Here is a 24,429-nt window from a genome sequence, read left to right on the forward strand (position 1 = left end):
GCTCCTGCCTGCTGCCTGCCTCCGACCCTGCCTGTTCCTGAGACTGCTTCTTCGGGCAGCCCGGCCGGACCGGGGTTTGCCTCCGGTTCTGCTCACCATCTACTTCAGCCCTGCTGCACGCTACAGACTCCAGCCTTGCTCGCCTCCGTGTCTACTCTTCACCTGCTTCGGCCCCGCTGCACGCTACAGACTTCAGTCTTGCTTCCAGCTGGTTACAGTATCCATTACGTTACAGACTCTGCTCCTGTTAACCCGCTGTTCCACTCCACAGATTACTACAGACCTTGGCCTGTTCACAGACTGTTTCCATTCTACAGGCTAAGACTCTAGCTGGCCTCCCAGCTCCCTGTTTTCTGGACTCTGTGCTTTACCCCTTGCCCAGGCCTTTCTTCTATAAGACTGTTACTGTGCACCTAAGTCCCAAGGTTCTAGGACCCTACGGGCTCCTCCTGGGGGGTTCCTGGTTCCCGGGTGAAGACCTTTGCCTGTGGCTCCACCTCCCGAACTATTCTGCCTTCAGGGTAGTTCGGCCCAAGGGTTCACACCAGGACCGCAGCTCTCAGACTGCAACAGATTGCAAGGCCATGGACTCGGCGGAGTTCCCCAATCTGCAGGCTATCCCTGGGATGGCACAGCGCATTCAGCAGCAGCAACTTTGTACTGATACTCTCGCTGCCACTGTGGATCAATTGGCCTCCCGCCTAGAGGCGTCCACTCGTCAAAGACTTTCGGTACCAGCTGCTGTTCCTAATACACAGTTGCCAGCTCCCAGCAGGTACGCTGGGGATAGTAAATCCTGCCGTGGCTTCCTGAACCAGTGTCAGGTTCGGTTCACGCTGCTGCCATCCCAGTTCCCCACGGAAGCGGCTAAGGTGGCCTATATTTTCTCATTGTTGGATGGCAAGGCGCTTGAATGGGCTTCTCCCCTGTGGGAATGCTCTGATCCTCTGCTACAGAATCTTCATGAATTCCTTCTTCAGTTTCGCCTGGCCTTCAACGACCCTGCACGTGGGTCCACGGCGGCTTCAGAACTCCTGCACCTCCGACAGGGTTCGCGCCCTGTAGCGGAGTACATTATCAACTTTAGAACTCTGGCCATGGAACTGGATTGGCAGGATGATTGCTTAAAAGGGATCTTCCTTGAGGGTTTGGCTGGTCGGATTAAAGATGAACTGGCAGGAAGGGAGATTCCTGAGAAGTTGGATGACCTTATGGACATTGCAGGCAAGGTTGACCGCCGTCTCCAACAGCGGGACAGAGAGACTCAGTCGGCTAGCAGAAGCCAGCCGCGCCGCCCTGTTTCCTCCAGATCTTCCCTGCAAAGGGTGTCTCCTGCGGTCAGCTCAGCTGCCGAACCCATGCAGCTGGGCAGGTCCCCACTTACTCCGGAAGAGAGGAGCCATCGGCGCTCTTTAGGCCTCTGCCTATACTGTGGAGGTAAAGGACATTTCCTGACTTCATGCACTGAGCGTCCGGGAAACGCCCGTGCCTAGGTTATACCGAGGAGCTACACCTAGGCGCTACCGGATCCGCTCCTCTCTGTACTTTGCCTGTAACCCTCAAATACCCTGGTGGGGAGATCCAGATTCGAGCCTTTGTTGACTCTGGGGCTGAGGGGAACTTTATTGTGGCCGAGCTGGTGACACAACTGGGCCTGCCTACGGAACCAAGGAATCCCCCTCTACGCATCTCTTCTATCCGAGGAACCTTACTCCCTGGAGTTCTCTCGCTCCACGAGACCAGTGACTTTGCAAACCGGTCTCTTTCATTCCGAAGAGGACTATGGCTTAGAGATCGCTCAGATGCTGCAGAGTGTCCCTTACTGCCCGACGTTTTTCCAGATAAGAACACGGAGAAACCAGAAACCAGTTGCGAAGCCGCCGAACAAAATCTAAAGCATAACCTTGACTTATCAACGAGAGAACCCACTGATCTGACGTCCATCTGGTCCATTCTCCGTAAAACAGAGACAGCCTGCCTCCTATAACCGGAACCGGGGAATGGACCGGCCCTATCTCATTAGGCAGATTTTGTTCCACCTGCAGCTTGGGAATTTCCTGTTCTTCCGAAACGGCGACCACAAAAGGACTGAGGCCAATTCTGCTGCTTGCTTGACGACTGCTTTGCAGGTGGAGCCGATGGATGAGAAGAACGGAATCTTCGACCAGACCGAAAACGAGATTGGGATGAGAATTTTCTCAGTGGAAGGGAGTGGACAGTGGAGTGCCTCAGGGATCAGTATTGGGACCCTTACTTTTCAATATATTTATAAATGATCTGGAAAGAAATACGACGAGTGAGATAATCAAATTTGCAGATGACAAAATTGTTCAGAGTAGTTAAATCACAAGCAGATTGTGATAAATTGCAGGAAGAACTTGTGAGACTGGAAAATTGGGCATCCGAATGGCAGATGAAATTTAATGTGGATAAGTGCAAGGTGATGCATATAGGGAAAAATAACCCATGCTATAATTACACACTGTTGGGTTCCATATTAGGTGCTACAACCCAAGAAAGAGATCTAGGCGTCATAGTGGATAACACATTGAAATCGTCGGTTCAGTGTGCTGCGGCAGTCAAAAAAGCAAACAGAATGTTGGGAATTATTAGAAAGGGAATGGTGAATAAAACAGAAAATGTCATAATGCCTCTGTATCGCTCCATGGTGAGACCGCACCTTGAATACTGTGTACAATTCTGGTCGCCGCGTCTCAAAAAAGATATAATTGCGATGGAGAAGGTACAGAGAAGGGCTACCAAAATGATAAGGGGAATGGAACAGCTCCCCTATGAGGAAAGACTAAAGAGGTTAGGACTTTTCAGCTTGGAGAAGAGACAGCTGAGGGGGGATATGATAGTGATGTTTAAAATTATGAGAGGTCTAGAACGGGTAGATGGGAATCTGTTATTTACTCTTTCGGATAGTAGAAAGACTAGGGGGCACTCCATGAAGTTAGCATTGGGCACATTTAAAACTAATCGGAGAAAGTTCTTTTTTACACAACGCACAATTAAACTCTGGAATTTGTTGCCAGAGGATGTGGTTAGTGCAGTTAGTATAGCTGTGTTTAAAAAAGGATTGGATAAGTTCTTGGAGGAGAAGTCCATTACCTGCTATTAAGTTCACTTAGAGAATAGCCACTGCCATTAGCAATGGTAACATGGAATGGACTTAGTTTTTGGGTACTTGCCAGGTTCTTATGGCCTGGATTGGCCACTGTTGGAAACAGGATGCTGGGCTTGATGGACCCTTGGTTTGACCCAGTATGGCATGTTCTTATGTTCTTAAGGAACTTCGAGCTCTAGTCGATCCTCCGGTAATTTGTGAATCTTATTCTCTTCTAAGGACAGTATCTTATCTTCCAAATCCTTACCAAAGAGTAATTTTCCCTTAAAGAGCAAAGCTCCCAACTGAGCCTTTGAGGATGCATCTGCCGACCAATTCCTCAACTAGAGGAGCCTACGAGCAGACACTGATGACACCATAGAGCGAGCCGAAGTCCTGAGAAGATCATATAAAGCATCTGCGCTGTAGGCAACAGTAGCCTCCAATCGACCAGCTTGTGCTACCTCCTCGTCAGAGAGGGAAGAATTATTTTGCAACAATTGTACACATAGCCGCCCACACACCTAGTGCAGACACCTCAAAAATTTGCTTGAGCTGTACCTCCAGCTTACAATCTTGTAGATCTTTAAGGGCTGTAGCTCCCGTCATTGGGATAGTTGTCCTCTTAGTGACTGCTGACACTGCGGCATCTACCTTGGGAAGCTTCAAAACCTCCAAGGCTTCCTCTGGTAATGGATATAGCTTGTCCATGGCCCGTCCTACCTTCAGACCTAATTCAGGAGTGTCCCACTCCCGGTACAAGAGGTCAGTGAGAGAAAGATGGACAGGAAAGGACATCAGACTCTAGGCTGAGGTACCAGTGATGTGCTCGAGCATAGGCCATGGCCCCTGTTTTGGGCCTCGGCCTACGCCCTAGGAGAGGCCCCACTTCTGGCCTAGATCTAGGCCCAAATCATTAGTTTAAAATGAAATGAACTAATAAAATGTGTTTCATTCGGGGGGCCCCCGACTTAAACGAATTAGCCTTATTTGTTGTGTTTTGCAGGGTTGTTTTAAACAAATGCACATCCCAACCTCCTATTGGGGTAAGCTAATTGGAAAATAGAACAAGCTGGACAGCTACAGTTCCCTACACAGAAAATAACACCAGCAGAATACTTCACCTCAGTTGTAAATGCAAAAAGATCAGGCAAACCCTTACTAAACATAAGTGATAACAGACTAAAAATAAAAAGATGCAGACAGAAACTAAACTGGAAACCTCAAGAAGACAGGCTTTGTTTGTAATGCAACATTTGAGAAACAGAAACACATTTCCTCTCATGTTGTGCAAAATGAGAAATTACTACTTACCTGATAATTTCCTTTTCCTTAAGGTGGATAGATGGAATCAGAACCAGTGGGTTATGCACCTCTACCAGCAGATGGAGATGGAGCAAACTGATATCACAGTATATATAGTCCTGCAGGACCATCAACCTGCCAGTATTCTCTTCAAAAGGAACTGTGGCAGACTAGCAAAAAACTTGATTAAAAACAGACAACCATTTCTGTACTTATCTAACGAAACACTGAAAGGCAAGAATGTATGCATACTAATCTAGGGACTAGACAGACACTTACCAGCAATCCCCTGGAACACATAGCCACACAGGAGGACCATCACACAATCATTTGGTATCCCAGGGTGGAAAGCTGAATCTATCCATCTTAAGGAAAAGGAAATTATCAGGTAAGTAGTAATTTCTCATTTCCTAGCATGTGGATAGATGGACTCAGGACCAGTGGAGTGTATCCAAGCTACTCCCGAATAGTGTGGGAAGCTGTCAATGGTCCAGTCAACACCACACGTGCAAAGGCTGTGTCCTCCAGGGTCTGCACATCCAGACGATAATACCTGGAAAAGGTGTGCAAGGAGGACCATATTGTAGCACGGCAAATTTTGATGGGAGACAACAATCTCACCTCTGCCCATGACATTGCCTGAGTCCTAGTGGAATGTGCCCTAACCTGAGTAGGCAATGGCTTTTCAGCAGCCACATACATGGTCGTGACCACCTTCTTAATCTAGTGAGCTATTGTTGCCCGCGAAGCTGGTTTATCCTATTTTCCTCCATCATGAAAGACAAACAGGCGATCCGGCTTTCGCAAAGGTTTAGAAACCTCCAAATACCTCACAACATATCTCTTGACATCCAAGGGATGCAACAAGCGATATTCTTCTGTATCTTTTTCCTTATCCAAGGATGGCAAGGAAATGGACTGATTCAAGTGAAAATCCGAGACCACTTTAGGCAAGAACGAAGGAACAGTACGCAGCTGTATTGTTCCTGGAGTCACCCGAAGGAATGGCTCCCGGCAAGACAAGGCCTGCAGCTCGGAAATACAATGCGCGGAACAAATTGCCACCAGAAACAGTGTTTTCAAGGTCAATAACTGGAAGGAAAGGCCTGCCAAGAAATTCAACAACAGGTTAAGACTCCACAAAGGAACTCGCAACCACAAGGGAAGACGAAGATGTTTCATTCCCTTCAAAAAACGGACCACATAAGATGGCAATCACCGCAGAAAAATATCCACGCTTCAACAAGTAAGACAAAACAGAGTCAGATCTCCATGAAGGACAGGACCCTGTTGCAACATATTCCTGTGTGGTGGAAGACAAAGGGGGATCTCTACCGGGAGTCTTCGCAGATCTGCATACCATGGTCTTCTGGGTCAATCTGGTGCCATCAGGAGCACCATCCCCCTGTGGCCTTTGATTCTTTGAACTATTCTGCCCAAAATGAGCCGGGGGGGGGGGGGGAAGGCATACAGCAGCTTCTCTTCCAGCCAGACCTGCACAAGAGCATCAATATACAAGGACATCGGATCTCTCCTGCGACTGAAGAATCAAGGAACTTTTACAGTGATCGACAATACCCATTCTCCTGGGTCCAGACTCTCCCTGCTGAGAAAATCTGCCCTTATGTTGTCTTTTCCTGCAATGTGTGATGCCGAAATCTTCTGAACATGCATTTCCACCTATTCTATAAGTTGGTCTATCTCCTGCGATACCTGCTGGCTTTTGGTTCCCCCCTGCCGACTGATGTAAGCCACCGTTGTTGCGTTTGTCCGATATTATTCGGAATGCTCAACCCTGCAGCCTGCTGCTGAATTGCAAGCATGCCAACCACACTACCCGGGCTTCCATCCGATTAATGATCTAGATTACTCCTCTGATTTTCCAGCACCCTTGCACCGTTAGTTCCTGATAGTGAGCTCCCCATCCTTGGAGGCTCACATCTGTCATGAGTACCAACCAGGCAGCAAAGTCAGGGAAACTTCCTTTCTCAGATGACCTGCTTGCAACTGCCACTGGAGGTGAGAGCATACTTCCATTGGCAGGTGGAGTCGAATCGCATAGTCCTGAGACTGCGGGTTCCAGTGAGACAGCAGGAAGTACTGAAGTGGACGCATATGCACCCTCATCCATGGCACCATTTCCAAGGTTGCCACCATCTACCCGAGTACCTATAGACAGGACCACATTGTCGGGTGTATAGTGTTCACCACGAAACATACCTGAGACACCAACTTTTGAATACGAGCTTCTGGCAGAAAAACTTTGCCTTGCATCGTGTCGAAACGTACACGTAGACACTCCAACGACTGAGATGGCTGAAGACTGCTCTTGGCTAGGTTCACCATCCAACCTCTCTCCTGCAACAGGGAGATCACATGCGGGTCACCAGGTGGCTCTTTTCCAGAGACTTGGCCCAAATCAACTAGTCTAAATATGGGTATACTAGCATCCTATCCTGTCTCAGTACTGCTGCTGCCACCACCACCACCACCATAATTTTGGTAAAAGTTCTGGGAGCAATAGCTAGCCCAAATGGCAGCGCCTGAAACCAATAGTGGTGCCCCAACACCGCGAAAAGCAGAAAATGGTGCTCCAATCAGATGGGAATATGCAGGTATGCCTCGGGCAGATCCAAGGAAGTCAGGAATTCTCCCGACTCCACAGCCATTATCACTGAGAGCAATGTTTCCATGCAAAAATGAGTCACCTGCAAGTGACAGTTGACCCCTTTGAGGTCCAGGATGGGACGAAAGGAGCCCTACTTCTTGGGCACAATGAAATAAATGGAATATTGGCCCATATTTTCTTAAGACGTGTGTACTGGAACCACAGCCCTCAGTCTGAGGAGCCTTGACAGTGTACACTCCACCGCCTGCTTCTTCTGTGGGGAGTGGCAGGGAGATATCATGAACATGTCCCGAGGAACACTGCAAAATTCTAGCATATATCCTTCTCGAATCACTACTAGGACCCACTGATCCGATGTGATCTCGACCCACCTCTGATAAAAGAGAGAGAGGCATTCCTCTATTCTCGGAGGTGGGTCAGCAAACCTTCATTGGGAGGGACGGAAGTTGCACTACCCGAGCCGCCACCTCGCTTGGGCTGTCTGGGATGAAAGGACTGACACCTGCCAAAAGGACAAGTCCTTTGAAAGGTCGTCCCTCTGTAGAGATGAAAATACATGAACGTCCGAGACGACCCCTCATACCAAAGGGATACGGTAACTGCTTCTTATCCTATGCCAACTGAGGAACCGGAGATTTGCCCCACTTACTGGCTGGCTTCTCCAACTCGCTCCCAACAAGAGCGAGTCTTTAAAAGGTAATTTTGTAAGATTAGCTTTGGAGGTCACATTGGCTGACCAATTCCTCAGCCATAACAGGCGCCTGGCTGCTATTACCGAAGCCACTCCTTTGGCTGAGGTGCAGACCAAATCGCAGCCTGCATCTGCTAAGAAGGCGGTGGTTCCATAACTGCCCTGTAAGACACTCCAGAGACAACAGCCTCTGAGAAAGAAGCAAATAAGAGCAAGCCACCAGGGAACAAAAGGAGGCTATCTGTAAAGTCGTTGCCACCGCTTCAAATGCTTGCTTAAAAATAGCCTCAATTTTCCTATCATGCACATCCTTCAAGGCTGCTCCTCCCTCCACAGGGATAGTCATCCTTTTAGAGATGGACACAAACAAGCACATCCACTTTCGGAAATGCAGACGCTCTCTTACTACTGGATCCAGGGGGTATAGCTTTCCAAGGCCCGACCCCTTTTAAAATATGCCTCTAAGGCATCCCATTCAAGATCAATCAGTTCTTGAATGGCCTCCATAACCGGAACAACACATAAGGCAAAGACACCAAAATGAGATTTTTCTTTGGCTCAGACATGGAATCTGCTCCAGGAACTCCCAGCATTTTCAATATCTGAGAAATTAGGGTCGGCAATTCATTTCTATAAAAGAACCGCAATATACTCCTATATGGTTCTAGACCCGTAGGATTTTCCCATTCTTCAGAGAGTCAGGATCTGCCTCATCATTGTTCTGTGTGCCGGCAGCGGCAGGCCCTCTTACCCTCTGCTGCCTAATCCAGCACCTGGCTCCACTTCCCTCGCGGATGTAGGCTGCTGGCTCTGTCCCTGGGCCGCCCCAGCGCTCCTGGTTCTACAACGGACTCCTGTGCTCCGCGGAGAGATGCCGCCATCCAGCGCCACGCCCTTCTCTAAGCGCACACATCTCTGCTTCCTTTAAAGGGCCCGCGGCGGGAACTTGGCCGCAGCCCTGGATGATGACGTCGCTGAGGCTCTGGTATATAAGTTCGGGCTCGGCTCCATTTAGTCGCCTTTACAACAGGTCTCCACGCTGGTTGTGTACCTTGTTGCCTCCTGGTGATTCCTTCGTGTTCCTAGTTCCTGATCCCTTCAAGTTCCTGTTCCTGATTTGTTGTCTTCGTTCCTGTGTTCGTGCTACCCAGCTTTCCTTACGGATTGACCTTCTCCTTGACCAGACCACTGCTTTGCCTGACTACGCTATTGATCTTCTCCTGGACCCGACCTTTATCATATATTATTGAATACATATACAGCACAGCTCACTGCTTCAACAGCAGGTGGGATGAAGAAAAGATTATTTATATTCAGACAACCACCAACAAGGACTAAATTGCACAGGCTGGGTAAACAAATAAGTGTGGGAGTAGCTTGCTTAATGCAGCTGATACTACCAATTAGGCTTGATACTTCACTTTGATTCAGCTCCAGGACTGCTCTCTACAGCAATGGCAGGGGTGGAAGGAAATTAGAACCAAAAAGTTACCAATAAGGGCCCGGACCTCAGCAGTCAGAGTAACAGATAACTATGAGAAAAGCTTGCTGGGCAGACTGGATGGGCCGTTTGGTCTTCTTCTGCCATCATTTCTATGTTTCTTAGATCCTTGACTGCCCATAAGCAGAAATAAAGCAGAATTTTTTTTTTTAATTTAAATTTCTTTGGTTTTTAATGTGGTTGTTTTTTGTGGTCAGAGGGTGGGGGTGGGGTGCTGGGCAAACACTTTTCTCCATCTAATAAACATACACTTTTATTTTCTCACACAAACATTCTGCAGCATTTGAAATCACTGAAAGGGCCAGACTACAAAGAGGCACCCCTTGCCCTTCTTGATGATTTGACCTGTACCTTGTGCGAGGGGAAGGGGGAGGGGTACCATGTCATCTTTTGCCTTAGGCAGATTACTTTGAGCCAGCTCTGAGTAGTGGATAAAGGCTGGAAATGAAGATAAGGTTTGGGGCTCTGGCTCTAGGATTCTTTTCAGCCCTTTAGGATATTTGTTGTAATCTAGTGTAAGTATTTTCACCCTGTCTAAATAATGCAAAAGCAGTGTCAGCACACTTAACAGTATAAAAAAATAAGTTAATTAAAAGAATACATATATCTTGCTGCACAGACGAGATGGACCACTCGAGTCTTTTTCTACCATCATTTACTATTTTAAGATTATACTTTGAATGTCCTTTAGTTATGTAAAATCTATTACACATGCATAATTTTTTACTGTGTGCAGAGGCTCTTTAATTCATATACTGATGCACTCCTTAAGTAGTTCATAGACAGAATCTAAAATTTATGCAAGTGAGAGAGCTATTCCTCCACTCCTTCCCTCCGTGTCCAGTCCTAGTCTGTGGCAAAGTTGGTAACCTTGGGTCTGTGGTCTCCCCGGTGTGCCCCCTTGCTAGGACAAGAAAGGGAGTACATAATACTCTGTGTATTAAAGATGGTTAATTCTTACCATCCTCAAATTATTTTATCTGAGTCCCATGTTGTTTCAAATTACAAAACTTGCATGCTCCCTACAGCCAAGAAAGGCTACAATATTTTGTACGTGGGATACGATCAGCGCAAGGAAGCATGCGTAGAAATTGTTACTGAAAAATCACTCTGCGACTGTTGGGTAGAAGCCTGCAACAAAGAAAAGTGCCAACCTGGTTGCAAGTAGTCACTGCTCAGTTGCCGAGCCCAAAATTAGCTCACTCTTTAAAAATATTCTCTCACACAATGGGAAAAAAGGTAGCCCAATCGGGCAACACGAAGACGTCGTGACGTCTTCGTGTTGGTGCGCATGGACGGAGGTCCTCTGTTGTTCGTGGGAATTGAAGGCGGAAGGAAAAGAGCTGTGGCTAGTTCTCAGCAGCAGGGTGGTGAAAAAAAAAACCGGTTGCAGAAAAGAACATGTATACATTAAAAAAGTTAACCAATTTGGCATGTAAATCGCCTTCCTGGCAACTCTGGGTTAGATTCAGGGTTGCCAGGTTTTCATGAAAGAACAAGCACTTTTTTCCAAAAAAACAAGCCCAAAAAAAGCCCAAAACACGTGAAATTGAAACACCAATGTCTGTGAGTTGCATAGATGACAAAAGAGCTTAGCTTTTTGCATGCTTCTCTGTTTTAGCATGTTGCAGAAGGTCTGCATGATGTGCACGAATGTCACACTTGCAAAATTTGCACGTAGCCTTATTCTCAATGCTGAAAACAGGCTGAATCCATGCTTTTAGTTCACGTTCCTCTTCCCATGCTTTGCAGTACTTTACTGTATTTAGCCCAGTTCTTTACTGTAGCCATAGTAGATCAAAACCATTTAGTAGTGTAGCAGCCAAGGACGGAAACAATAGGTACAGACTGGCTTTCTTACAGAGGTGATCTTCTGCAGGGAGAAGAAACGAAAGAAAAAAAAAGGCAAAATTAGAGGAAAGCAAAAGTGGTGTAGAAAAATAGCATTACAAGTTTCCATGTCACATTTTTTTACCTGTAGTCAGCAGGTATGGACAAGCTTTCTTTTTGTCAAAATAAGGGTTTTTTTGTTTTTTTTTTTTATAAAAGGTGATCAGCTACAGGGAAGAAATGAGAAAAAAAAATAGATGAAATCAAGTGGAGTAGAACAAATTGGAGAAATTACTTACCTGATAATTTCGTTTTCCTTAGTGTAGACAGATGGACTCAGGACCAATGGGTATAGTGTACTCCTGATAGCAGCTGGAGACGGATCAGATTTCAATCTGACGTCAGCCCCTAGTACAGTGATGGCCAACCTTTTGCGCTCAGTGTGTCAAAATTCATAAAAAGACAAAGCATAACGCGGGTGGTGTGTCACTTCTAGAAAAATCCATAATTTTGTGATATTTGTAGCTCTAATAAAACGGAAAATGTCATAATGCCTCTGTATCGCTCCATGGTGAGACCGCACCTTGAATACTGTGTACAATTCTGGTCGCCGCATCTCAAAAAAGATATAATTGCGATGGAGAAGGTCTACCAAAATGATAAGGGGAATGGAACAACTCCCCTATGAGGAAAGACGAAAGAGGTTAGGACTTTTCAGCTTGGAGAAGAGACGACTGAGGGGGGATATGATAGAGGTGTTTAAAATCATGAGAGGTCTAGAACGGGTAGATGTGAATCGGTTATTTACTCTTTCGGATAGTAGAAAGACTAGGGGGACACTCCATGAAGTTAGCATGGGGCACATTTAAAACTAATCGGAGAAAGTTCTTTTTTACTCAACGCACAATTAAACTCTGGAATTTGTTGCCAGAGGATGTGGTTAGTGCAGTTAGTATAGCTGTGTTTAAAAAAGGATTGGATAAGTTCTTGGAGGAGAAGTCCATTACCTGCTATTAAGTTCACTTAGAGAATAGCCACTGCCATTAGCAATGGTTACAAGGAATAGACTTAGTTTTTGGGTACTTGCCAGGTTCTTATGGCCTGGATTGGCCACTGTTGGAAACAGGATGCTGGGCTTGATGGACCCTTGGACTGACCCAGTATGGCATTTTCTTATGTTCTAATATTAATAACAAAAAGTTATAATTTTAATATATGTTCTGTATTTATTAATAAAGCAAAAACAAATAATTATTTACCTTACCTGCTTAGTGACTTTCATTGGCTAAATCTTCAATTAAAACACTCTCTCCCCCTCCACCAAACTCTCACTCCCCTGGATTTTCTCATACACACTCATGCTCTCACACTCACTGGCTCCCTCACATACACACACACACACTGAACCCCAGGCAGGCTCCCAGTCACTCACACCACTCCCGCTCCATCCTCCAGGCAGGCACCAATTCATTCTCATGCAGGCACCCATGCATTCACACACATACACCCCCATGCAGAGTCCCATTCATTCACATGCACACACTAAAGGCAGACCCCCCTCTCTTTTGCCAGCAACCTCAGAACCTCTCTCATTCCTCTGCTGCCACTGTCACTGCTGCCGCATGGCTATTGGGGAGGTGCCGATTGCTGCTACTGACACTGATGCCCATTCTGCTGCCTCCTCTGTGCAGGCCCCGTGGGCTTCCATTTTCTCCATGCTGATCTCGTACATTGTGAGATCCGCATAGAGAAAGTGCTATTCTTGCACATTCCCAAAGATTACATGTGCCAATCACTAAAAAGTAATTTATTTTGTTTTTTTACCTTTGCTGTCTGATCTTCATTTTCTAATTGGTTGGTCACAGGCTTTTTTTTCCCACCTTTCCTTTCTTATTTTTTTTGCCAATTCCTTTTATATTGTCTTTTTTTCTGTTTCTTTTCTCTCCATCTTCTTCTCTCAAACACACAGGTTCTCATTCTCACATGCTCTTCTCTCTCTCTCACACACACACACAGGCTCTCACTGGCACATGCTGTCTGACTCTCACACACACAGGCTCTCACTCCCACATGCTGTCTCTGCAAACATTGAAGTCCTCACTCTCACACACAATCTCTCAACTCATCTCATACACGCACACACACACCCTCTACAGACCCTCAGCCTCTCTCTCACCTCTGGGACTCCTCTTCGTGGGTCGTCACAGGATGGGCTCTGCGGCAGCCCTGCTACCAGGCCTCTTCCTCTTCTCGGGCCTCTGCGACTTGGGATTCACGGCTGCCCGTAAACGCAAGTGCTGCTCCTCTTCTGCACGCACCGATGCTTCACCTCCTTCCAGCCCACGTGGCTCCGGCAACGTTTACTTCCGAGGCTGCACAGGCAGGAAGGAGGAGGAGCATCAGCGCGTTTAAACATGATCTTTTTCTTCGGGCCGTGGCCCTGCTTATCTGCCTGTCGCTGCGCCCGGGGGCACTAAAAAACTAGTTTTAAAGGCTCGGCGCAGCCGATTAAAAAAAAAATTCCCGATAGTCCACGAAAGGCTGCGTGTGTCAGCAAAAAGTCTCGGTGTGTCATAGGTTAGCCATCACTGCCCTAGTACACATACCCCTGCAGGAAGTGCAGCTCCTCGGTATTCTTCCTTGAAAAGCGTTGTGGATATATATGTGACTGAATGATTAACTTCATATTATGGTTAAACTTAACTAACTTGTTAGAACGTTTAAACTCGATTAAACTCGATTAACTTGAACTGATTGGTTGACTATAGCTGGAGACTGCCAGTGTACTCAACCGGAAAGGGTCGACACCGGGCAGGGTGGACGTCTTAGGTAAATAAAGACATGGCTTACCCGTAACTCATTGGCACAATGCCTCAGGGCAGCCCAGGGTGGGATGCTGAGTCCATCTGTCTACACTAAGGAAAACGAAATTATCAGGTAAGTAATTTCTCCATTTCCTAGCGTGTAGCAGATGGACTCAGGACCAATGGGATGTATAAAAGCTACTCCCGAATCGGGTGGGAGGCTGCCCGGGGTCCACTTAGAATTGTCCTTGCAAATGCCGTGTCCTCCTGAGCCTGTATGTCCAGACGGTAGAATCTGGAGAAAGTGTGGATAGAGGACCACGTTGCCGCTCTGCAGATGTCCGCAGGTGACAGCATGCTAGTCTCTGCCCAGGACACCGCCTGGGCTCTGGTTGAATGGGCCTTGACTTGTAGAGGTGGTGGTTTTCCTGCTTCTACATAGGCTGCCTTAATGACTTCTTTGATCCAGCGGGCAATGGTTGTCCGCGAGGCCGCTTCCCCTTGCCTCTTTCCGCTGTGAAGGACGAAAAGGTGGTCTGTCTTTCGTACCGGTTCCGACCTTTCCAAATATCTGGCTAGGAGTCTGCCAATGTCGAGGTGACATAGGCTACGGTCTTTTCCCGAGTTCTTCACGCCGTCCATCGTTGGTAGTGCGATGGTTTGATTGAGGTGGAAGTGTGAGACCACTTTGGGGAGGAAGGAGGGAACTGTGCGTAGTTGGATGGACCCCGGGGTGAATCTGAAGAACGGTTCACGGCAGGACAGTGCTTGTAGCTCCGAGATGCAGCGGGCCGAACACACGGCCAGCAAGAACACTGTCATTAAGGTTAACAGACGGAGAGATAGGCCTCGGAGGGGTCTGAAGGCGGATCCCGCTAGGAACTCCAAGACGAGGTTGAGGTTCCATAGAGGTACCGTCCATCTTAGAGGTGGGCGAATGTGTTTGACTCCTTTCAGGAAGCGTGATACATCCGGGTACGAGGCTGTTGCCCTCGCTCCTGGAGCCATAGCATGACAATGCTGCTATCTGTACCTTGATGGAATTGAGGGACAGACACTGCTGTAGCCCATTCTGTAAGAATTCCAGGATCACAGGAACTCTGGAGGGGCGTGGCTTGACGTTGTGGTCTTCGCACCAGGCCTTGAAGACTCTCCAAATCCTTATGTACGTTAGAGATGTGGAGAACTTGCGTGCTTGGAGGAGTGTATCTATTACTGCCCCCGAGTATCCGCTCTTCCTCAGTTGAGCCCTCTCAATGGCCAGACCGTAAGCGAGAATTGAGTCGGGTCCTCGTGAAGGATCGGGCCTTGTTGGAGCAGGTCTCTGTGCGGCGGCAGGGGTAGTGGGTTCCCTGCTAGCAGTCTTCTCATGTCTGCGTACCAGGGTCTTCTTGGCCAATCCGGGGCCACCAGGAGAACTAGTCCCCTGTGTCGCTGTGTCTTGTGAATGATTGCGCCCAGCAATCACCATGGCGGAAGGCGTATAGAAGGGTCCCCGGAGGCCAGGGCTGTACCAGGGCATCGATCCCCTGGGACTGCGGGTCCCGTCTGCAGCTGAAGTATCTGGGTACTTGAGCGTTGGATCTGCTTGCCAGAAGGTCCATGTTTGGGATCCCCCACCGATTCACTATCATTTGGAAGGCTGTGGATGACAGTTTCCATTCTCCTGGGTTTAGACTTTCTCTGCTGAGGAAGTCTGCCACGATGTTGTCTTTCCCGGCAATGTGGACGGCTGAGATCTCCTGGAGATTTGCTTCCACCCACGCCATCAGGAGGTCTATTTCTAGGGACACCTGTTGGCTTCTGGTTCCGCCCTGTCGGTTGATGTAGGCCACAGTCGTGGCGTTGTCCGACATCACTCAGACCGCTTTGCCTCGAAGTCTGTGGGCAAACCGCAGGCAGGCTAATCTGGCTGCCCGCGCTTCTAGGTGGTTGATGTTCCATCCCGCCTCTTCTGCGTTCCACTGCCCTTGGGTGGTCAGCTCTTCGCAGTGTGCTCCCCATCCGTGTAGGCTGGCATCTGTGGTGAGCAGGGTCCAGGTTGGGGAGGATAAGCTTGATCCCCGGCTCAGGTGGCTGTTCTGCAGCCACCACCGTAGCTGGGTCCGGACGCTGCCTGGGAGTGGAAGGCGTACGGTGTAGTTCTGGGACCGTGGACTCCACCGCGTTAGAAGTCTCATGTGTGCTCGCGCCCATGGCACTACTTCCAGCGTGGACGCCATCAGTCCGAGGACTTGCAGGTAATCCCATGCTGTGGGACGAGGAACGCTCAGCAAGGTCTGAAGCCGGCCCCGCAGCTTTGACCTCCTCGCGGGGCTCAGGCTGACCTTGTCTTCCTTGGTGTCGAATTGGACGCCTAGGTATTCCCGCGACTGTGCGGGCTGTAGGGAGCTTTTGTTTATGTTGACTACCCATCCTAGGCTTTCCAGTAGTGCTATGACTCTGCTGGTTGCTTGGTGGCTTTCCTCCGGTGACTTCGCCCTAATCAGCCAATCGTCCAGGTAGGGATGAACGAGGATTCCCTCCTTCCTGAGTGTTGCTGCCACCATTACTATTACCTTGGTGAACGTCCGGGGTGCTGTGGCTAACCCGAAGGGTAGTGCCCGGAACTGATAGTGACGATTCAGGACCTTGAAGTGTAGGAAGCGCTGGTGTTCCTGATGCATTGGGATGTGTAAGTAGGCCTCCGACAGATCCAGGGATGTGAGGAACTCTCCTGGTTGTATTGCCCGTATGACGGATCGTAAGGTTTCCATGTGGAAGCGGGGAACCCTTAGGTGGCGGTTGACCGACTTGAGGTCCAGGATGGGCCTGAATATGCCCTCTTTCTTGGATACGATGAAGTAAATGGAGTAATGTCCAGTATTCATTTCCCATATAGGCACTGGGGTTATGGCCTCGAGGGTCAGAAGCCTGTTCAGTGTAGGTTCCACTGCCGCCCTCTTGAGGGGGTCGTGGCAGGGAGATTCCACGAATTTGTCGGGGGGAGTTCGAATGAAGTCCAGGTAGTACCCCTCCTGGATGATGGCCAGGACCCATTTGTCCGTAGTTATCTCGACCCATATGCGATAGAATAAGGCTAGTCTGCCCCTATAGCATCTTCCCTTGGATGGGTCGGCTGATTCTCATTGTGGGGTGCGGCCGGAGCCTGCACCCGCACTGGTTCCTCTCTTGGTGTGCTTGTTCCGAAAGGACTGGCTCCTGCTCGTAGGGCGGGGTGCTCGATAGTTGCTTTTGAAAGGGTTGAAGCGCTGTGAGCTTCTGCCTCTGGCGGATCTGTGGAAGGGACGCTGGTTTCTCTTCGTCTTGTCTTCCGGCAGGCGCGGTAATGGGGAGTCACCCCATTTGTTGGCCAGTTTCTCTAGCTCGCTGACGAAGAGGAGGGATCCTTTGAAGGGCATCTTTGATTGACTCGTCTTGGAAGAGGCGTCTGCCGACCAATTTCGGAGCCAGAGCTGTCTTCTGGCTGCCACAGTGGACGAGACTCCTCTGGCTGTTGTACGCACTAGATGGGAAGCCGCGTCGGTGAGAAAGGACAGAGTTGATTCCATGTCCTCTCCCGGGGTGCTGTTCCTGGCTTGAGATAGGCAGGCACGCGTCACCATGGTGCAGCAGGCCGCAATCTGAAGGGACAGAGCTGCAACCTCGAATGACTGCTTTAGCAAGGCTTCTAGGCGCCGGTCATGAGAGTCCTTGAGCGCCGCTCCTCCCTCCACTGGGATGGTAGTGCGCTTAGCGACCGCGCAGACCATGGCGTCCACCCTAGGGCACGCCAGGAGTTCTTTGGTCGCTGGGTCCAGGGGATACATGGCCAACAATGCTTGACCCCCTTTGAATGAGGACTCTGGAGCATTCCATTCTAGGTCAATTAGCTGTTGTGCCGCCTGTAAGAGAGGAAAATGGCGAGACGTCTGACGAAGGCCCTCCAGCAGGGGGTTCATTCTAGGTTCCCCTGAGGGCCCTTGGCCCGGGATAGCGAGTTCCGTTAGACATTGGGATACTAGGTCCGGGAGCTCATCCTTTGTGAAGAAGCGTCTCATGGTTCGGTGTGGCTCTGTCCCCGGGGGGAGTTCCCCTTCTTCCAGGGGCTCAATTTCCTCTTCAGAGTGGTCTGTGTCCTCGTAGGCGGAACTTCTGGACGGTGTGGACCTGTGCCTAGGCCTAGAGGGTCCTGGGGCATGAGGGTCCTCCGGAGGCACCTGTGGCTGGACCTCCCGGGGTTCAGTTTGCATCCTGACAAAGGCGTGAATCCCTTTGAACAGCTCCACCCAGGATATCGAAGCTGGGTCTAAGTTGAGGGGCGCCGGTTCTCTGGGAATCCCCGAGTGCGGGGTGGACTCCCTGGGGCCTGCTAGGTCCGGGGTGCCCCCTGAAGAGCTAGCATTGGGCCCTGGCTGGAACGGCCCTGGCCTGGATCTCCCAGGGCCTCCTCCAACTGTGTGGACAGGGCATCGGCCTCCTCGCTCTGTGCGGCTCTGACATGGCATGCTTGGCAGAGGCCTTGCGCTTTTATGCCCGACTCTGGAGGTGCCATGACTGTGGCCGCGTGAGCTCTTGTGCGCTCCAGTGCGCCTCAGATGTGCGCTGAGATGTGCGCTGAGATGTGCGCCTAGCCGCAGATATGCGCCTTGTTCCGTGCGCGCAACTTATGCTCGTGAGGTATTATGTGCGCCTAAGTTTATGCGCACAAGGGACTTGTGCGCCTAGCTCAATTTGTGCGCTCGAGTTGAACGGCGAGGCGAGTCGGGTCAAGATGGCGACCTCCTCGGAGGGTCTCCACATGGGTAGACCCTCGGGAACAGCCGGGGCCTAGCCCTGCTAGGGCGGATCAACCCAGCGGCACTGGCTCCGATCAGCGGCCTGTGCTCCTCTTCGATCCTCGGAGACAGTTTACATAGAAGATTTCTACCTTACCTTGTCTTCAGCGCTTCCCGGTTTCGTCCCGGGCGGTCTCCGGCTGCGGGGGGAGAGGGCAAATACCTTCATCGCCGCACTCGAGGAATGCACCCGCTGCCTCTCAACCGTGCCCGAAATCAGAGGCTAAGTCCCTGCTGAGATTTGGCCACCGGACCGAGGCTCACCTCTGAGGGACCACGGAAATCACCTCAGGAATCTCAACTGGGGGAGGGACCCGAGGGTATCACCGCAGGAGAGCGGGGCTAGTCTTCAGGTAAACTTTTCTTCTTAAATTTGGGTTTTTCCTTGAATTTTGGTTCTAACGCTCAGAGAGCGTGCAGATAGTCCCTAACTGCTTTGGAGACGGAAAATACTGAGGAGCTGCACTTCCTGCAGGGGTATATGTACTAGGGGCTGACGTCAGATTGAAATCTGATCAGTCTCCAACTACTAACAGGAGTACACTATACCCATTGGTCCTGAGTCCATCTGCTACATGCTAGGAAATAAAAGATACCAGCCCCTCACACTCATTCCCCTCTCCAAGCACATCCCTGGCCCCCACACACTCACTCATTCCCCTCTCCGAGCACATCCCTGGCCCCCACACACTCACTCATTCCCCTCTCCGAGCACATCCCTGGCCACACACACACACACACTCACTCATTCCTCTCTCCGAGCAAATCCCTGGCCCCCACACACACACACACTCACTCATTCCCCTCTCCAAGCAAATCCCTGGCCCACACACACACACACTCACTCATTCCCCTCTCCAAGCAAATCCCTGGCCCACACACACACACACTCATTCCCCTCTCCAAGCAAATCCCTGGCCCACACACACACACACACTCATTCCCCCCTCCGAGGAAATCCCTGGCCCCCCACACACACACTCATTCCCCCCTCCGAGGAAATCCCTGGCCCCCCACACACACACTCATTCCCCCCGCCGAGCACATCCCTGGCCCCCACACACACACTCATTCCCCTCTCCAAGCAAATCCCTGGCCCCCAAACACTCACTCATTCCCCCCGCCGAGCACATCTCTGGCCCCCACACACTCACTCATTCATTCCCCTCTCCCCACCCCCCGCCGAGCACATCTCTGGCCCCCACACACTCACTCATTCATTCCCCTCTCCCCACCCCCCTCCCAGCACATCTCTGGCCCCCACACACTCACTCATTCATTCCCCTCTCCCCACCCCCCTCCCAGCACATCTCTGGCCCCCACACACTCACTCATTCATACCCCCCTCCCAGCACATCTCTGGCCCCCACACACTCACTCATTCATACCCCCCTCCCAGCACATCTCTGGCCCCCACACACTCACTCATTCATTCCCCTCTCCCCACCCCCCCCCCCAGCACATCTCTGGCCCCCACACACTCACTCATTCATTCCCCTCTCCCCACCCCCCTCCCAGGACATCTCTGGCCCCCACACACTCACTCATTCATTCCCCTCTCCCCACCCCCCCCCCAGCACATCTCTGGCCCCCACACACTCACTCATTCATTCCCCTCTCCCCACCCCCCTCCCAGCACATCTCTGGCCCCCACACACTCACTCATTCATTCCCCTCTCCCCACCCCCCTCCAAGCACATCCCTGGCCCCCACACACTCACTCATTCCCCCCTCCGAGCACATCCCTGGCCCCCACACACTCACTCATTCCCCCCTCCGAGCACATCCCTGGCCCCCACACACTCACTCATTCCCCCCTCCGAGCACATCCCTGGCCCCCACACACTCACTCATTCCCCCCTCCGAGCACAACCCTGGCCCCCACACACTCACTCATTCCCCCCTCCGAGCACATCCCTGGCCCCCACACACTCACTCATTCCCCCCTCCGAGCACATCCCTGGCCCCCACACTCACTCATCCCCTCGGCCATCCTGGCCCCCACACACTCACTCATTCCCCCCTCCGAGCACATCCCTGGCCCCCACACACTCACTCATTCCCCCCTCCGAGCACATCCCTGGCCCCCACACACTCACTCATTCCCCTCTCCGAGCACATCCCTGGCCCCCACACACTCACTCATTCCCCTCTCCCCACCCCCTTCCGAGCACATCCCTGGCCCCCACACACTCATTCATTCCCCTCTCCGAGCACATCCCTGGCCCCCACACACTCACTCATTCCCCTCTCCCCACCCCCTTCCGAGCACATCCCTGGCCCCCACACACTCATTCATTCCCATCTCCGAGCACATCCCTGGCCCCCACACACTCACTCATTCCCCTCTCCAAGCACATCCCTGGCCCCCACACACTCATTCATTCCCCTCTCCCCACCCCCTTCCGAGCACATCCCTGGCCCCCACACACTCACTCATTCCCCTCTCCCCACCCCCTTCCGAGCACATCCCTGGCCCCCACACTCTCATTCATTCCCCTCTCCCCACCCCCCTCCCAGCACATCCCTGGCCCCCACACACTCACTCATTCCCCTCTCCCCACCCCCTTCCGAGCACATCCCTGGCCCCCACACACTCATTCATTCCCCTCTCCGAGCACATCCCTGGCCCCCACACACTCATTCATTCCCCTCTCCGAGCACATCCCTGGCCCCCACACACTCACTCATTCCCCTCTCCGAGCACATCCCTGGCCCCCACACACTCACTCATTCCCCTCTCCGAGCACATCCCTGGCCCCCACACACTCACTCATTCCCCTCTCCGAGCACATCCCTGGCCCCCACACACTCACTCATTCCCCCTCTCCGAGCACATCCCTGGCCCCCACACACTCACTCATTCCCCCCTCCGAGCACATCCCTGGCCCCCACACACTCACTCATTCCCCCCTCCGAGCACATCCCTGGCCCCCACACACTCACTCATTCCCCCCTCCGAGCACATCCCTGGCCCCCACACACTCACTCATTCCCCCCTCCGAGCACATCCCTGGCCCCCACACACTCACTCATTCCCCCCTCCGAGCACATCCCTGGCCCCCACACACTCACTCATTCCCCTCTCCCCCACCCCCTTCCGAGCACATCCCTGGCCCCCACACACTCACTCATTCATTCCCCTCTCCCCACCCCCCGTCCAGCACATCTCTGGCCCCCACACACTCATTCATTCCCCCCTCCGAGCACATCCCTGGCCCCCACACACTCACTCATTCCCCTCTCCGAGCACATCCCTGGCCCCCACACACTCACTCATTCCCCTCTCCGAGCACATCCCTGGCCCCCACACACTCACTCATTCCCCTCTCCGAGCACATCCCTGGCCCCCACACACTCACTCATTCCCCCTCTCCGAGCACATCCCTGGCCCCCACACACTCACTCATTCCCCTCTCCGAGCACATCCCTGGCCCCCCACACAATCACTCATTCCCCTCTCCGAGCACATCCCTGGCCCCCCACACACTCACTCATTCCCCCTCTCCGAGCACATCCCTGGCCCCCACACACTCACTCATTCCCCTCTCCGAGCACATCCCTGGCCCCCACACACTCACTCATTCCCCTCTCCGAGCACATCCCTGGCCCCCACACACTCACTCATTCCCCCTCCGAGCACATCCCTGGCCCCCACACACTCACTCATTCCCCTCTCCGAGCACATCCCTGGCCCCCACACACTCACTCATTCCCCTCTCCGAGCACATCCCTGGCCCCAACACACTCACTCATTCCCCCCTCCGAGCACATCCCTGGCCCCCACACACTCAGTCATTCCCCTCTCCGAGCACATCCCTGGCCCCCCACACACTCACTCATTCCCCCCTCCGAGCACATCCCTGGCCCCCCACACACTCACTCATTCCCCCTCTCCGAGCACATCCCTGGCCCCCCACACACTCACTCATTCCCCCCTCCGAGCACATCCCTGGCCCCCACACACTCACTCATTCCCCTCTCCGAGCACATCCCTGGCCCCCACACACTCACTCATTCCCCTCTCCGAGCACATCCCTGGCCCCCACACACTCACTCATTCCCCTCTCCGAGCACATCCCTGGCCCCCACACACTCACTCATTCCCCTCTCCGAGCACATCCCTGGCCCCCACACACTCAACTCACTCATTCCCCTCTCGAGCACATCCCTGGCCCCCACACACTCACTCATTCCCCTCTCCCCACCCCCCTCCCAGCACATCCCTGGCCCCCACACACTCACTCATTCCCCTCTCCCCACCCCCCTCCCAGCACATCCCTGGCCCCCACACACTCACTCATTCATTCCCCTCTCCCAGCACATCTCTGGCCCCCACACACTCACTCATTCATTCATTCCCCTCTCCCAGCACATCTCTGGCCCCCACACACTCACTCATTCATTCCCCTCTCCCAGCACATCTCTGGCCCCCACACACTCACTCATTCATTCCCTCTCCCAGCACATCCCTGGCCCCCACACACTCACTCATTCATTTCCCCTCTCCCAGCACATCTCTGGCCCCCCACACACTCACTCATTCATTCCCCTCTCCCAGCACATCTCTGGCCCCCACACACTCACTCATTCATTCCCCTCTCCCAGCACATCTCTGGCCCCCACACACTCACTCATTCATTCCCCTCTCCTCACCCCCCTCCAAGCACATCTCTGGCCCCCCACACTCTCATTCCTCCCCTCCTGATACCTGGCTGTAGCTGCACAGTCTGAAGATTCCTTTGCTGTTGCCCTCCAATGCCGTGCTGCTGGCCTTCCCGTTCCAGGTCTGCCAACAAAAATGCGTTCGCGAGGTATCCATCAACAAGGCTTGCAGCTCACTATTTGAATCCTGCTGTGATTGGCTTACTGCTGCAATATAGGGATAGGGTGTGCCTGCTATGGACAGGCTTCATCGCAGCAGCAGCAGCAGCCAATCACTGTAACATCAGAGCACAAGTCCCGCCCAACAAGCCCAAAAAAACGCGACTGGCAGAAAAAATAGCCCAATTAAAAGCAACCAGCGAATCGGAAAAAAAACCGCGAATGACTAGGAAAAGAAGCCCAATCTCGCGGTAAATAAGCGAGGTTGGCAACACTGGTTAGATAGTAGGACGTGGAGGGGGCGGGGTAAGCCTCAGGAAGGAATTGAAGTCGGAAGGCTTTGGGTGTTGCTTGATTGTATATATAAGGTACTTGCAGTGTAGTACTCATTTCCTGGGAGTTTTTGTTGTTTTTTGTAGTTACTGCCATGGGGAGCTTTCTCAGCGTTGGTCTGAACTTGTTGGGCGTTGCTTTCGATCTTCTGGCTGCTGGTTTAGGCTACGTGGCGGATGGCTTCACGAATTTGGGTGTTTTGTGCGGCTCGATAATGGGATCAGACCCAATGGATAACGCAAAAGGACACTTGGCCTGTTTGGTTTTGGCCCGAGGAGGAAGCAAAGGCATTCCACTAAAAAATATTAAACCGCTCGCTGGGAAGCCACTCATCCACTGGGTGTTGATTGCAGCTATTGAGTCCGACGTCTTTGACAGGTTGGTAGCTTGGGCACTCTCGGCTGGTGGCGACTTGTTCTCTGATCCTAGAGAACGTGCCAGGAGTAGAGCCTAACAGGTTTGGGGCTCTGGCTCTAGGATTCTTTTCAGCCCTTTAGGATATTTGTTGTAATCTAGTGTAAGTATTTTCACCCTGTCTAAATAATGCAAAAGCAGTGATCATTTTCTTAGTTCTGAAAAAGCCATA

At 51.5% G+C, this 24,429-nt stretch overlaps 1 protein-coding gene and 1 long non-coding RNA gene across 5 annotated transcripts in view; one reads left to right on the forward strand and one right to left on the reverse strand.

The window, feature by feature from the left end:
• Positions 1-9,444: 9,444 nt before the first annotated feature.
• LOC115090709 lies at positions 9,445-23,541 on the reverse strand. The gene is made up of 3 exons (XR_003856482.1): positions 23,398-23,541; positions 11,211-11,292; positions 9,445-11,108 (listed from the first exon to the last, which is right to left on the reverse strand). It is a non-coding gene; the product is annotated as an uncharacterized LOC115090709 (long non-coding RNA).
• Positions 23,542-23,788: 247 nt separating this feature from the next.
• CMAS (cytidine monophosphate N-acetylneuraminic acid synthetase) overlaps positions 23,789-24,429 on the forward strand; it is a 312,311-nt gene continuing 311,670 nt past the window's right edge. For 2 of the 4 annotated variants that reach the window (XM_029600157.1, XM_029600158.1), the window contains exon 1: positions 23,792-24,221. In XM_029600157.1, coding sequence (XP_029456017.1) covers positions 23,938-24,221 — 284 coding nt within the window. In that variant the 5' untranslated portion in view covers positions 23,792-23,937. Of the gene's footprint in view, positions 24,222-24,429 lie in introns of all 4 variants that reach the window. The other 2 variants (XM_029600159.1, XM_029600156.1) reach the window with 2 other exon arrangements.

The sequence above is a fragment of the Rhinatrema bivittatum genome, chromosome 4, assembly GCF_901001135.1.
Source record: "Rhinatrema bivittatum chromosome 4, aRhiBiv1.1, whole genome shotgun sequence".
Classification (NCBI taxonomy): domain Eukaryota; kingdom Metazoa; phylum Chordata; class Amphibia; order Gymnophiona; family Rhinatrematidae; genus Rhinatrema; species Rhinatrema bivittatum.